This window comes from Cyprinodon variegatus, unplaced genomic scaffold (genome assembly GCF_000732505.1).
Source record: "Cyprinodon variegatus isolate N-32 unplaced genomic scaffold, C_variegatus-1.0 Scaffold300, whole genome shotgun sequence".
Classification (NCBI taxonomy): domain Eukaryota; kingdom Metazoa; phylum Chordata; class Actinopteri; order Cyprinodontiformes; family Cyprinodontidae; genus Cyprinodon; species Cyprinodon variegatus.
In genome coordinates this window covers 827,470-842,268 of record NW_015150753.1, presented here as the reverse complement: position 1 = coordinate 842,268, position 14,799 = coordinate 827,470, and the positions used below count along the sequence as shown (strand labels likewise).

Here is a 14,799-nt window from a genome sequence, read left to right as displayed (position 1 = left end):
TTTTGAAACCACTGAAATATGATGAAATAGTTAACATGCTGAAATAATACATAAATGATTAAAAAGAAGAACAACAGAATAAAAAAAAAAAAACCCCACTGAGTGAGTTCTTCTGTTTTCAGAAGACGAATAGGGCACCCCATATGGTCCTTGAGGGCCCCTTGAAGCCCGCGGGCACCGCGTTGGTGACCCCTGATCTAGAGACTATTAATAACAGGAGGTGAAACGCAGCTCCACATGAGCCGAGCGTGTGGTGACGTCACGAGGACGCTTCTGTTCCAATTGACCCATATTTATGCAGTATGCTGCCATTATCCCCAAGTCTATACTTCCTGTGTTCTTCACAAGAACATATTTGGCGAGATCACGACTCCGTGCTCGCGTTATTGTAAATTGAGAAACGGTCCAAGCCTCAGTTTCCTTCATATATACCAGCATTTACTACAGTAATATAGCCTCCTGCCAGGCCACTCTTTACAGAAACATCAGGCAGCCAACATTTCAACATTTGACACGAAATATCACTTCAAGGCAATGCCACTTATGAGATGGATGGAGGCGAAGGTCAGGCGTTGGTTTTCAAAGATTCATCTTTATTAGGCTCCGACACAGGAAAGCTAGTGCTGGAAATAATTATTGTTTATAGAAAGTATTTTCCTCCATGTTAAACTTTATGCTCACCTTCAATCAATTAATCCTTTGTCTGTGGATCATTGATTGTGGATTATTTCTTCTCTTTAGTCACATATTCAGTTGCCTGTGATAAAATGTTTTTCCATTGTTAAAACTACTGATGGATCAGAATTAAGTAATTTGTATTTATCAAGAAAACAAGCTTTAATCTTTCTAAATGTCCACAGAAACAGGATCAGCATTCTTCCATTTTAGTGTTTTGATGAATGAGTGGACATGACCTAAAATTAAGTTTCTGTACAATATTTATTTTTCATTATTGTTATCTGGTTTCGAAAAAAAAAAACACTTTGACTTCATTGTATTTTAGGTTTTCACACTATTATAAATGTGCCGTTTTATCTCTAGTAGTCTAAAAATCTCAAAACGCGCTACTAACAAGTGCTTTCTGCTATGTAAAGAGAAGATTATATTTTCTTTTTCTTTTTCATGTCCAGGTCCAGAATGCATCAAATCTCCTCATCAGGCCCTTAGAGAAGTTCAGAAAAGAACAAATAGGAGCAACAAAAGTGAGTACTGTCATGAATTCCTTTTTTATGTCAAACAAAGTGGGTATTATTTATAAAAATGTGCTTCTGCACATTTTTATTCAGATGCATTTCTTGTCATTGTGAACCAACATCGCATAAATATAGACCCTTTCTGAGCTACTTCCACTTCTATGGTGTCTTAGGTTACTTCCTCAAAATGTTACAATATATACACCCAGTCTGTGAACATGTTCTATGTAAAGCTTTGGTGCTTATTAGAATGGTGGGTTAAAAAATGTTTTAAAAGTAAAAAAAAAAAGGTCATAGTGTAAATATAATTTGTATTAAAAATGCGCTTGCTTTTAAACATGACGTTATGATAAGCTTTTTTTTTTTTATTTCCACACATTTATTTCTTACATACTTTGATTAAAAAAATATACCTTAATGATGTATTTTAGGATTTGAGAGAAACTTGTTTGGAAACTTGGCTGATTTTAGAAAGACATTTGAACCTGATCAAAAACAGGATGCAATAACAAGTGAGCCCAAACTAGACAGTAATGCAAGTCTGTTAATGTATGAGATTTTGTGCCTGACACCGGGCTTTCTCAGATGACTGGTATGCCGTGCTGTTGGTAAAATGCTGATCTAATGTTCTAACCAGACAGAACTGCAGCTCCACCAGAAGCAATTCCTCTTTAAAAGGCTTCCTCTCTCACATATTTGCTTCTAAAACCCCAGACATAAAGTTACAAAATCAACTAACCTCTTCGGTTCTTTGAGTTTTGATGACACATTTGTTTTTTGAGGAGACATCTGAAATTATGAGCTTTCACTTAAGGCGACGACTAAGTACAAATACTTTGGATGTTCTACTTGTCAGGGACACTGAACAGCCCATAAAACCTGCTCATCAACTTCTAAGCTTAGGAATGACGTACTGTGCCGCACCCTAGAGAGATTTAAAAGTTAAAGATCTGCTGGTTTAAATGTTTACACTCTATATGAACAACTATTTTTTTAACAAAATCCAGTCTTTGAGTTTGCAGCAATCCGACACATTGTGCATATATTTAATGACAAAAGAAAGGAATGACTCCCCTTTAATAGGGAGGAACCTTAAATTGGGCCACGACTTCCTAAACTTCAGCCAGCTCCTTTCTGTCCTGTCTCTCGTTATTGGACAGACTGATTAATCCAGGTGAGTCTGGCCAATATTGTCATGGTTACTGAGGTCCAAGGGAACAGGAAAGCAGTCATTGCTATGGTTACATATTGATGCCCCATGTGCTTGGCTGTAGCTCTGTGTTGCAGGTTGACGCCACATCAAACAATTGCTCCTTTACGTCAAAAGAAATATTTCATAGAGTATCTTCACGTTTGGAATTATTATGTCTTTTTTTTTTTTTCCTAACGTTTGATTTTCTATTGGTGGGACAAAAATGCAGCAAACCAGCCGAAAGTACATTTGAATTTGTGTGATTCTGTGCAGGCGCAGACTAGCTATTTGAGGGCTGAACGGTCCACTCACCCTACCCACTGCGTGGTTTGGGACAGCCCTTGATGTATCGAACCCTCAGCGGGAAAACACAAACGGAGGGTTAATGCTTAGGCGAAGTGTTTGCGGATTGGTCTGGGATTAGGCCTTGGTTTTAGAAGACAGAGAAGACACATAGAAGCACTGATCCAGGAATGCTTTTAATAGCTGAGCTAGCTCACCTGAAGGCCTTCCTCTTGAAGGTATATTGGCTAAACAGAAATGCCAAACTTTAAAAGAACAAACAAGAACACATAGTTAATGCAAAAGCAGCTATAAGTGATGCACATTTGGAGAGTAGCTAGAGTGTTGCAGAGTGAGGGGAAAAAATGTCTTTATGTCCTCCAGCAGAGTAAGCATATAACAGCATAACTGCAGAGATAAGAGCCACTCTATGACATATATAAAAAAAAACACATTGAAGACCTTTTGAAAAAGGTGTTTTTCTGTGCTAACATGTGTAGAATAGCTTGTTACTCTTCATACACTAACCCATTTGAGCTTTTTACACTGTACCACAGAAAATATGCTGAATTTTCAAGTTTTAAACTTTTTATCCTTGAAACAAAACATGTTTTTAAGTGTCAGTGATAGCAAGTAACTGGGCATATTACCTGTTATGTCAATTCAAACATTTTGCCATAGGTTGTTGTTAGTTGAGCATTTTTACAGAAATGGTTTACATCACAATCACCCACTCTTCTTTTTGAAGTTTCCTTTTATTAACTGGAATCTGTAAGATGCTGACTGTATTCAATGCTTTAAATGAAGTTTAGATCTAAATAGACTTTTTGTATTTTGCTTTAACAAATGTTTTAAACCTACAAAATACTACTATAATAATATGTTTTCATGATTTTTTTATTCTACAGTGGGACTTTATACTTGATAGTTCTCTTTTTTTTTTTTATTTCTATTGAGGTCTTAATGTGCTGAATATCCTATAATCTTACTTACAACATTTGATGTTGTTTTGCTCATAAATCTTACAGGAAAAGAGAAAGAAGTTTGAGAAAGAAAGTGAAAAATACTACTCCCTGCTAGATAAACATTTGAGCATTTCTGCGAAGAAGAAGGAGAGTCAGCTTCAAGAGGTGGGTGAAGTTGTTTTTAGTTCTTTATGGAAATGTGAATCTTATTGGGACAGTGTTTTGGTCAGCCAGATAAACAACGCTCTCTGTTTTCACTGAAGGCCGATGAACTCCTCGACAGTCAGAGGGTGAATTTCTATGAATCATCAGTGGAGTACGTATATCAGATCCACCAAGTTCAGGACAGGAAGAAGTTTGATGTTGTGGAGCCGGTGAGTGCTCTGAGTGGTTTCCCACTCTTCCTCTTTGTCACCACACACACGGGGAAGATGGTCTTTGATTTACCTCCACGGTCGTACTTTCAGCCGCAGTCTGAAAATATGTTTCATTCTCTGGTCTGACAGGTGCTGGCCTTCCTTCACAGCGTTTTAACTCTCAACAACCTGACAGTGGAGATGACTCAGGACTTTATGCCTTACAAGCAGGAGCTGCAGCTCAGCTTGCAGAATGTAAGTGGTGTATCCGGCCATTATTGGGGTTTTTAATTTCTTCTAACTTGATTTCACTTAGTGCTTTTTTTTTTTTTTTGCTTGCAGACCAGAAACCATTATGAGAGCACCTGCGAGGAGCTGGAAGAGCTGATGAAGAGGATGAAGCATCCATCTCAAATCTCAAAGATGCAAAGTTTCGTGCCGATGGAGGGTTATTTATACTGTCAGGAGAAGCGTATGTATAAAAGATAAAAAATGCTTAGCTTTTTCATATTTAAACAACAAACTTGAATGTGTTTAATTGAATTTAACAGGAAAAAGTACTAGTCTCGCATTTATTCTCATGCCCATAAACCAATCGCATGCCAGCAAATATTTTAAAGGTTCTCTCTAAGTAATTCAACAAAATAACTCCACAGAAAACGGCATCATGAGGAGGTGGTCAAGGATGATCCAAGCTCTGAACATCTCAGGATAGCCCAACAAGCCATCATTCAAAAACAGAGACTCTATTAAGATTAGCAGAGATCCACAGTTAAGTTCTGGAAATTTGTTGACCAGACGACTAAAAAAAAACAAAAAATAGTAGCTTCATCCAGATGTGTGGTACACTTTTCAGATTGTATGCAATTTTTAAAACCTCACAATGTTGGTCTAACTTCAAAAATTCCACTTGCATTCATCCATGTTTGTGGTTGTACCATGAGGAAATGTGAAAGTTAAATTGACTTATAAATACTTAATTTTAGGAATGCAACTAACGATTATTTTGCAAATAGTTGAATCTGTCAATTATTTTTTCGATTAATCGATTATTAATCGGATGGCCTAACATCTATCTTAAAGAAGATTATTTACAAAATTAAACCAGGCGAAACTAAACCATTCCACTTGAGGAGTTCTGGTTAGAGCATATTGACAGACGGAAAAGTTTTTCTTTTTATCTTTAATGCCAAATGTTTATATATTGTATTACAAATTTGGTATATTTACTGCTCTAAGTGGGTTGGTCTGTCAGCTAAAAGCATGTTTTAAAGTCTCTATGCTCCCGTTAATGAATAATCGATTACTAAATTAGTTACCAATTAAATCAACAATCAATTTATGATGTCTAATTAATTGTTTCAGCCCTATTTCATTTGTCTGTGTGTATATATATATATATATATATATATATATATATATATACATCATTTATATTTGTGTTTTAAATATAAGTAGAACTCTTTATTATTTTTTTTTCCTTCACACCAGGGGCTTTGGGTGCATCATGGGTAAAATATTTTTGCACATACCATAAGGAGGGAAGAAGGCTGAAGATGGTGCCGTGTGAACAGAAGCCTGCGACAAAACAGGTGCTTTATCACTAAAAACTTGCAAAAAGTGATTCTTTGTCTGCACTAGTGCTGAGGACTCCGTCACCAACAGCTTCTCCAACTTCTCTCTTTCCCTACAGGCCCCGACGGTTCTCACTCTGAAATCCTGCATCCGCCGCAAGTCGGACTCCATAGACAAGCGCTTCTGCTTTGACGTTGATGCCGTCGAGAGGTTAGTGCAGACACGACCTGACGAGGCAACGCGAGGGCCTTGTGGGATAAACAGGTTGAGGCAGCGAGGTGAACAGGTGGTTTGCAAGGACAGATTGTGAAGGCTAAATGGACTGTAGCCCAAACAATCCCTGAGCAACGAGCTGGCGTTGGAAACAGATGGCAAACTTACTGATTGCAAGGGGGGGGTGAGGAACACAGCAAGCTCATATTTATATAAGCAGGCCATTTGGAACAAAATGCATTTTAATAACTGCTGTAGCTATGAGCTTCATTGTCACCTCGCAGGCCTTTTTAGGTCTTGAAATCGGTGGAAATACTTAAATGCCAGCGTCGTTTTCTACGTTTTAAACTGAGCATGAATTATGCACTAAGAGATGAATTGAACATTTCTGGTAGTCGGCTGCTCGGTAAACTCAAGGTGGCAGTGCTGTGTAATGTAGAAAGAAACAAGCCTTTTAAAGAAAAGGACAAAACATGCCTAAATGTTTCTGAAATGCTCCTGGGTTTAAAGCAGATATTCTACTGAATGTGAATAAAAGACAAAGGTGAATCCATCTTTTTTTTTAATATCTAACATATTCCATGTACAGTATACAACAATGGCATTCATTTAACTCTGAGAGTTGATTGCATCATAAATGTATTCAATGGTTTGTGGAGGATTTTAGCTCGCCAGAGGAAGCTTTCATCTCATTGCACAGTTGTCTTTGTTAACAATTGATCCACCTGCCTGTAAGCTGTGAAACCTGGAACTCGATGGCGTTTTCTACAACTGTCGTTCTAATGAGTTTGAATTATTACTCACTGTCATCTCCTTTAGCTTCCAGGATGCAGTCTGATAAATCAAAGACGCTTCCTCCCGGGGTGTTCTTATCCATTTTATTTTTCCATCTACTCCACTTGGCTTTACCAGAATGAGTGCGATGTGTGAATTTAAAAGGACGGCTCATAGTGGTTGGCTGCTGTTGAAAGTGCATCGTTTTAGCTGAATAATTAAATTGCAACCTTTTGCCTTCCTAATGGCTCTTGTTACTGTTTCCACAGAAACGGTCCCGTCACTTTCCAGGCCCTTTCGGAGGGGGACAGGAAGTTGTGGATGGAGGCCATGGATGGAAAAGAGCCTGTGAGTTTGTGCTGCTTGTTTGGAATCTGTTCTGCTGTGATTTTTATTTAAAAAAAAAAACATTAAACAACTTTGATTGGCAGTGATTTTATGCATGCTTACAAGTATGCATGCAGGTACGGAAACAAACACACATCCTCGTTAGTATGTGATTAGATTTTACTTGCTTTTTATAACAAAAAGATTACAGTTACTGACAGTTTTTATAAATCTTTTCACTATTTTCCTTAATCAATATGTCCTCACCACTCTGGACAAGGATAAGCATAACTGGCTCAGGAAAAAAATCCCCAAACTTCTTTTAAAGGGCAAAGAAAATCTATCCCACATATCAGATGTATTAATCCTTATGTGAAATAGGAAAGTGTTATTGATTATTGCAGGGAGTACTTAACGATTTCTATCTAATTGATAATGAGATAAGAACTGTGATTTAATTATTCGAAGGACTCTGCTTCCCAGCATTGCAGTGAAGTAGCTTCATCTTTGTCCGTTCTGACTCTGTCCATGTGGGAAGATGTAAAGTTGACTTTGGAGCTTGGATTTCATTTTGGCTACCTTAAGCCTTGATGGTTCCCAGGTTGATTCTAAATATGCTCAAAAGTTTCCTTTTTTTTTTCCTTGAGATTACAGTTCTGGTCAGATTGGTTTAAACTTGGATATATTTTGGTGTTTCAGTACGAAAAATGTTCTCGAAGACACATAAAATAAACGGTTTTAGAACCATTATTGTAGGTTTCTGCAATGCTCTTTCCAAACCCTGCTAAGAATTTATGTGCTTTGTTAAAAAGCCCATTCTGTCCTGGGAAGCAAACCAATAAGTTCAGAATCACATGTTGGAGGTAAAAAAAAAATCAATTAACAAGGGTTTGTTTTAGTTTAAACCTGTAAGGATAATTTTAAACCTCCCTAAATTTTCACTGACATCAGTGATTATTTATATCCCCCTAGAAAAAGAGCAATCACATCATTAAAAGCATTTATATGAATGTGACTTCATGCTGGGCATAAGTGTACTGTGCTGTAACTTCTATAAATCAAGCACAACTATACCTTGAGACAATTCTAATGAAAACAGATTACTTTTGAGGATGTTTAAAATGTAAATAATTAAAATTAGGGTTGGAAAATATGGCCAGAACGTAGGTTACATTTCTTTATTACAATAAAGCTTTTTAGAAATATTATATATTTAGAAACTACATAGAAAAACAGAATTTCATTCAATGACAAATACTGTAATCATAGACGTTGATGTATATTGAGATACCAGAAATGTCATGTCACAGGTATTTAATATAAAGTGTATATATATTGATTCTGAATTAAGCATCCACCCGTTTATCATCTATGGGCTTTGATCACAGATATCAGACAAGACAAACATGGCAGAATGCCCCAGGAAGGAGAAGAGTAAGGGCCCCTTTTCAATCACAAATATAAATTTATGTTCATGCTTGTCAAACAAAGTTACTCTCAGTGGGATCTAAACTGTTGAATTTAATATAAGTTGAAGTTATTTTGAATATATATCCTATAATAAATTCATAACAGTTTTTCAAAGTCTAATGTCTGTTGCAATTGACTCAGAAGTTGGGCGAGTGTTGCTAACACTCATATAACACTTCCAACTTTTATAGTACTGGCAATGCAGAGTTGGGACAAAATCTTGCCCAGTTTTTGATGGTGAAGCTATATGACGAAGCAATAGGCAGTGCTAACCGGTGCTGATCATCAATCTCAGGATCAATTTGATGGAACAAATTGATCCTGAGAATAATCACACAAGCATGATGTGTAATAATTCTGTCAAGTCCCTGGATGTTGTGAATGTGTTATGAATTGGGCCTATATAGATAAACTAAATCAGATGCTTTTGACATGGCTGTGGCCAATTGTTGGTTGGGGTACATGCTGGACACCAAGAGGGCAAACATCAAGATGAATTTAGCCCAATATCTGATGGGAGTCCATAAAACTGTGGAAGACCCATGAAGTCTTCAGAACCACAGCATGTGCCCTGCAGACCAGTTCATAGACCAGTTTAGGACGCAAGGCCTGCACCTGAAGTGCATTATGACAAGGATGCAAATCTGTACAAGAAAAGGAGAAGTCTTGTGATAAGGGTAACATCTAACTGTGCTTTGTGCCACACTGCTGTTCATCGAAAAAATGACAATAAATGAAAACATTCCCAGGCTAATCTCTTTCAATTACAAGTCCCAGGTGAATCCCAGGTGAATTCATTAGCCTGCTATAAAAACTAGAGTTAAAAGTTGGAACTTCCATGGGAATGTTTATTAAAGGCAAAACTGACATTTTCAGGTATTTCTCAAATACAATCATACATCTATTGCGTTCATCTATATGTCCAGATTGTACTATAACATTTGCCTTTCTTGTTGCAAAATCATCCTAACCCTCAATGTGATGCACCTATGAAGTGCATGAGAGACTGAAAAGCATGCAAAAATCCAGTTCAAGATGTTTATATCAAACCTGATTAATTACTATATGGAAAAATCTCAGCCTAATCTCTTTATTGCATTTTATGCCCGTCTTGTTGTGGCCTCCATTGGAATGGAAAAAAAAAGTTTTGTTCTTTTTTAAGTTTGTTTCAATGTTGGAGTCGGAACCAGCTGAAAACAGTTTTTGGCCAAGCAGAAAAAACGTTGGTCTGAAGGGGTTAAGCCAAATATTTTTGGTTTTAATGGAGCAAATCCTGCAGAAGCTGCCTGTATTCTGGGTCTCAGAGGAGATGTCTTGGGATTATATTTCTTGAAGCAGAAGATTTCCTTCAGTTTTGCAACTTCTGAGAAGAGTCTTATTTTGCCAGATCTGTCTGTTATTATTTGTTATTATTACAAAGACAAATAGAGGATGTGAAAATTACACACGACACGTTTTTTTAGTTCCTTCTTCCTGTGTAACTTCCCTGTCAGAGTCATCAAACTTTTAAAGACAGCTCATGAAGTTTATCCCAAAAAAACCAAGAGTAATTGCATTCTATTGCCAAGCAAACTATAATCATAAAGACGCTGTGAGGTCTGAATAAGGATCTTAAGAAAAAGGAGTATAGTTAGAGTTGTGGTCGCAGGAGCAATAAGCAACATAAGAATCAAAGTAAGATCAAAATGCAAATCATTTCTTGTATAGAGTTATAAACCAAACCAAAGAGGTGCATCTCCACAGCGGAAACAAGACTTTAAGTTTCTGACAGAAAGCTGATTTGTTAGGGACATTTTGAAAATATAAAACTCTGCATGTTTTCTGAAGAAATTCTAGAATGGCGAGTCAAGCTGTGTAATAAAACATGAGGAACATGCTCTCTCCTCAGAGTCCCAGTGGAAAGCCTTGTGACATTTTGTACGACCTGTAGGCATGCTAAGGAGTGGAGATCAACTGATAGCTTTTTTAGCTTTTATTTCCAAGGCCGATACAGATTATTTTGACATGAGTCTAACTGATTCTCAAAGTTTTCTTTTAACATTAGTATAGATTCCTGCATTTATCTGACTCAACTGGTTTAAACTTGCTATCAGTTTTAAACCCAAATTTACTGGAAAAGAAACCCGAGCGGCATGAGAAACAAGATAAAAACTCAAATAATTTTTTATTGAAGACCCATCCTAAGCTAACCTAGCACTACAAGCTGGATCGTCATGAGTTTTCAGTTTCACAACATATAAATCTTGAAAGACTCCCGCTAATATGTCCGTCTCGTAACAACCAGCGAGTCGGACCAATGACCAATGTAGGAATGACGACAGTCAGAAGGGCCTTGCCGGGGCATTACAAAACATGGCCACGCTGGAGGACTTCCCCTGTCAATACTACAATTGACTTGGTTTTAGCTAAAATAGCAACAATTTCCCTCTTAAAAAAGGAGCAAAAAGAAGCACTTTGCTCATTTGTAGATTGGAAACATCATTCACTGTTCGTATTGGCTGAAAGCATATTATGGAAGGCGGGTACTAGCTGGCATGTCACCCAATCAGCTCAAAGTATTGCACTAAACGTCCCTCCTTTTCACGGAAAGACTGATCAGCAGCCATACCAGGTTAATAATGTAGAACTTATCTCAGTTCTACACATATCCATCGAGCTACTGCCAGGTTAATCCTAAGCTACACATCCCCAAGATTGTAATTTATTGCCAGAAAATAGGAGTGAAGCTTTTTTTTCAGAGCACATAAACCTGAGTATCTACTGTATACAAATAGAAAAGCTACTTTTGCCTTCTAAGAACATTGCTGATGCAACATTCAGTAGGAAAATGACTGGGACTCGGGAATAAAGGATAGAGGATTATTTGAAATAATTTAGATCCGGATAGAAATCCTCTCATGGGTATTATAAAAACCTCTTTTCAGTACCACTAGAGTTTAAATTGTTCAAAATAAGGAATTAAAAAACTGTTAAGTATTGGTTATCTAGAATCACATAGTCCCCTGAATCTTTGGCTCAATAGATGTTATTTAAAATGCTTTGAAATCATTCAGATCCTGACTTAAAAAAAAATTAAAATGCTTTTAATAAGCTGTAAACAAATTTCTCTAGAATCTTATCTTGCTGTTAAACTTTATCCTACATTTCAATCCTCAAAAAATATAGTATTATGGTGAATAATTTCCAACTAGAGCAAAACTATGCTGTCTTTTTGCAGAGTGTGAATCTCTTTGGATATTTAAAGCCAAATTAGTAATTTACTTTTCTTTAGTCTACAACTCTTAAACTGTTCTTTAACAGAGGTAAAAATAACGAGTCAAACTAAAATTTGTGGATTGCAACATTATCAACTCTGCTTGGAGAGTTTAGTAAAAACATTCATAAACTCTTTAAGTATACCCCTTTAAAAATATTCATACCCCTTTAAAAAAAAAAGATTTAGTCTTATAAACCCCAACATTGACATTAAAAAAGTATTTATTCTTGTCTTTATTCTGTCAAAGTTGGGGTTTATAAGGAAGAGCAGCTCAAAGAATCACTTCAGGTTAAGTAAAAGAAAAAAGCATGTTTGGGAAGGACAGTAGTAATTAGAGAGACAGGTGTGCTGCCATTGGTAGCTTTAGAGGAGCTGCAGAGATCCACAATCCAAGTGGTAGAATCTGGCAACACAATTATAAATTGTGTACGCCACAAATAAATTCTCTCTTGTTGAAAGCTAGCCTTAAAATATATAGCTGTTCTACAAGCCATAACGGGACACAGCAAACAGATGAAGAAAAGTTGGATCAGTCCTGCAGGGAAAACCTGTTTGATGTTTCAAAGCCCTAAGACTGATGTGGTGGTTAACCTCCAGCAGACAAGGTGAGCCTAAACGTACAGTCACACCTAAGAGGTTAGATCAAAGAATGTTCAATACCTGAACAATAAATCTAACTGCAAGTCTGCAGCGAGACTTGAAAAATTCTTTCCAATCTGATGAAGTTTGAGCTGTTTGGCAATGAAGATTTGGCAAAAATCTCAGACTGTAGCTGGTAGACACATGCCCAAGAAACCTGATGGAGAAAGTGTTGCCTCCAAAGAGGCTTAACACTAATACCTGTCACTTTATTAGGTTTCAGGGAGGAAAAAAAAGGGAAAACTGTAATTTTCCTTCAGCTTCACAATTTTGTGGTATTTTCTCCTCATTTTTTAGATAAAACCCTATAAAATGCTTTGACTGTTTTTACAAAAAGGAGGAAAATCAGACATGGGCATAAAGTCTTATGTCTCCAAAATTGATATAGAAAAAACTTTAATTAGCATCAGAGATATTTATTGGTTAATGCATTGATAGACCAGTAAATAAAATAAAAAAAAGCCAAATTAAATGTCTCACCTAATTTTTTTTTTGGCTAACACTTTTTATTTCCACTCTCCAAAATGACTCTACTAATTAATGCTGCAGTTAACTTGAAGAAGCCTCTTATTTCCCAGCATCCCTGGTAAACCCAAACTGGCTCTCTTTTCAGTTTCTGCTGCACGTGTAAAAACAGCCATAAATTACGCTTTGACTTGACTTTGACCACTAGACTGATGCATTACAGTTTCTGTGAATGTTTTGGACGCGTTTTGCTCATTTCACGCCCAAGATGTTGACGTGCTTGATCTCACATGCCGACATAACAAGTTATTCCACACTAAAAGACTTTTTTATATTCTTGCCTTCACGTCTCTCTCTGGAGTCTCCTAAGCGACTGGATATGTTGGCAGCTTTCTTGTTTGGCCCAAATAGAAAATCAATCATTTAAATAACTGGAAAAAGGAGGTTCGGTTTTAACTCTAAGTAATTATTCACTCTGGCATCCCCATTATAATTATTTTTTCTCTCTTATGTTAAATTCGTGCATCTTGATGCATAATAAATTTCACTGGGAATAACGTTACATTGACAGCAGCTTCAGAAACAGTTGACTTATACATTTCCCCCCATGTACTACCTGCAGCTCTACTGTCTCACACTCTCTCAGCTGCTCTGTACTTTACCCCTGACCTACAGTATGAAGGCTATTAGAGGTAAGAGGAGGAGGAGCAGTGTGCTATTACAGGAAGAGTCGGATTGAAGATAACACATTTGATAACAACAGGTCTCGCACTCAAATTAGTTCCAGGAAACTGTACCTGCAATACAGGAGCCAAAATTTCCTAAAACCTAAATGCAGTTTTAATTTTATTTTTGTTTACCTTCTCCTCCTAGTTGAAATTCCTCCTCCTGCTGTTAAATGCAATGAAGCAGCTAACTGAAACCAGAAAATGAAGCTCATCACTTCATAACTCACGCTGAAGGCTGTTTCTGCGCTGAGGAAGCTGGATTCTTTAGTTTTGCTTTCTTCAACCATATTTTCCTCCTCTCTTTAAATTAAAAATGGATGTGGTCATTAATCACAGCTTTAGATTTTTCCACATGCTCCACCATCCCCGCTTTCTGTTTTACATTTTATATTTTTCTTTCAGATTTATCACTCCCCGATTCACAACCAGGCGGAAAGTAAGTGAGTCGTCCGTATCCTGAGAGCCAGGAGTCGAGATAAAATCTATATTTTTTTTTCTGGGAAATGACCTCATTTGTTGTTTGGGGTGTTTAATTTTTTTTTTTTTTTTTCTGTTGTTCTTTTCCCCACAGTGGAACTAAATGAAACCGGATTCAAGTTTGTGCAAATGTGCATCAACTACATTGAAATTAAAGGTAAAGGTATCTTACTCGCCTGTTGGGGGTGTAGTTGAGTCATCCACTGGCGGCACTAACAGCTGGTTTAAGGCTCATCTGAAACATGCTTCAGGTTGTAAAGCTTCTCACTCAGCAGATCCAGGGTTCCTACGCAGCCTGGAAAAATCTCAAATTTTATTGCAGTATTTTTTAGATCTGGATCAGAGTAGAAGAGATTTATCCTGTGTCCTACTGTCTAAATGTTGTTCTTCCGGACTCTTTTTTTTTTTTTCTTTTGTCATACCTTCTCCTTTTTTTCTGTCTATGTATCTTTAATCCTGGTTTTATCTGTCCTTTGGGTTGTACCCTCGCTTCTTTGCCTCCTCCTAGCCTAATGTCTTTTATTTTCTGACTTCTTCCTTCCTTCCCTATTCCTTAATGTCCTTCCTTCATTATTCCCTAATGTCCTCCATTTTCTGACTTCTTTCTTCCTTCCTTATTCCCTTTCATTATTCCCTAATGTCCTCCATTTTCTGACTTCTTCCTTCCTTCCCTATTCCTTAATGTCCTTCCTTCATTATTCCCTAATGTCCTCCATTTTCTGACTTCTTTCTTCCTTCCTTATTCCCTAATGTCCTTCCTTCATTATTCCCTAATGTCCTCCATTTTCTGACTTCTTTCTTCCTTCCTTATTCCCTAATGTCCTTCCTTCCTTATTCCCTAATGTCATTCCTTCCTTATTCCCTAATGTCCTCCATTTTCTGACTTC

At 37.0% G+C, this 14,799-nt stretch overlaps 1 protein-coding gene across 1 annotated transcript in view; it reads left to right on the top strand.

Moving 5' to 3' along the window:
* ophn1 (oligophrenin 1) overlaps window positions 1-14,799 on the top strand; it is a gene marked incomplete at its 5' end in the record, with an annotated part of 38,874 nt that overhangs the window by 3,146 nt on the left and 20,929 nt on the right. Inside the window, 10 exons of the mRNA XM_015384032.1 lie at window positions 1,131-1,202; window positions 3,696-3,797; window positions 3,896-4,006; window positions 4,139-4,243; window positions 4,331-4,460; window positions 5,480-5,580; window positions 5,682-5,773; window positions 6,820-6,898; window positions 13,838-13,871; window positions 14,007-14,069. Coding sequence (XP_015239518.1) covers window positions 1,131-1,202; window positions 3,696-3,797; window positions 3,896-4,006; window positions 4,139-4,243; window positions 4,331-4,460; window positions 5,480-5,580; window positions 5,682-5,773; window positions 6,820-6,898; window positions 13,838-13,871; window positions 14,007-14,069 — 889 coding nt within the window. The remainder of the gene's footprint in view (window positions 1-1,130; window positions 1,203-3,695; window positions 3,798-3,895; window positions 4,007-4,138; window positions 4,244-4,330; window positions 4,461-5,479; window positions 5,581-5,681; window positions 5,774-6,819; window positions 6,899-13,837; window positions 13,872-14,006; window positions 14,070-14,799) is intronic.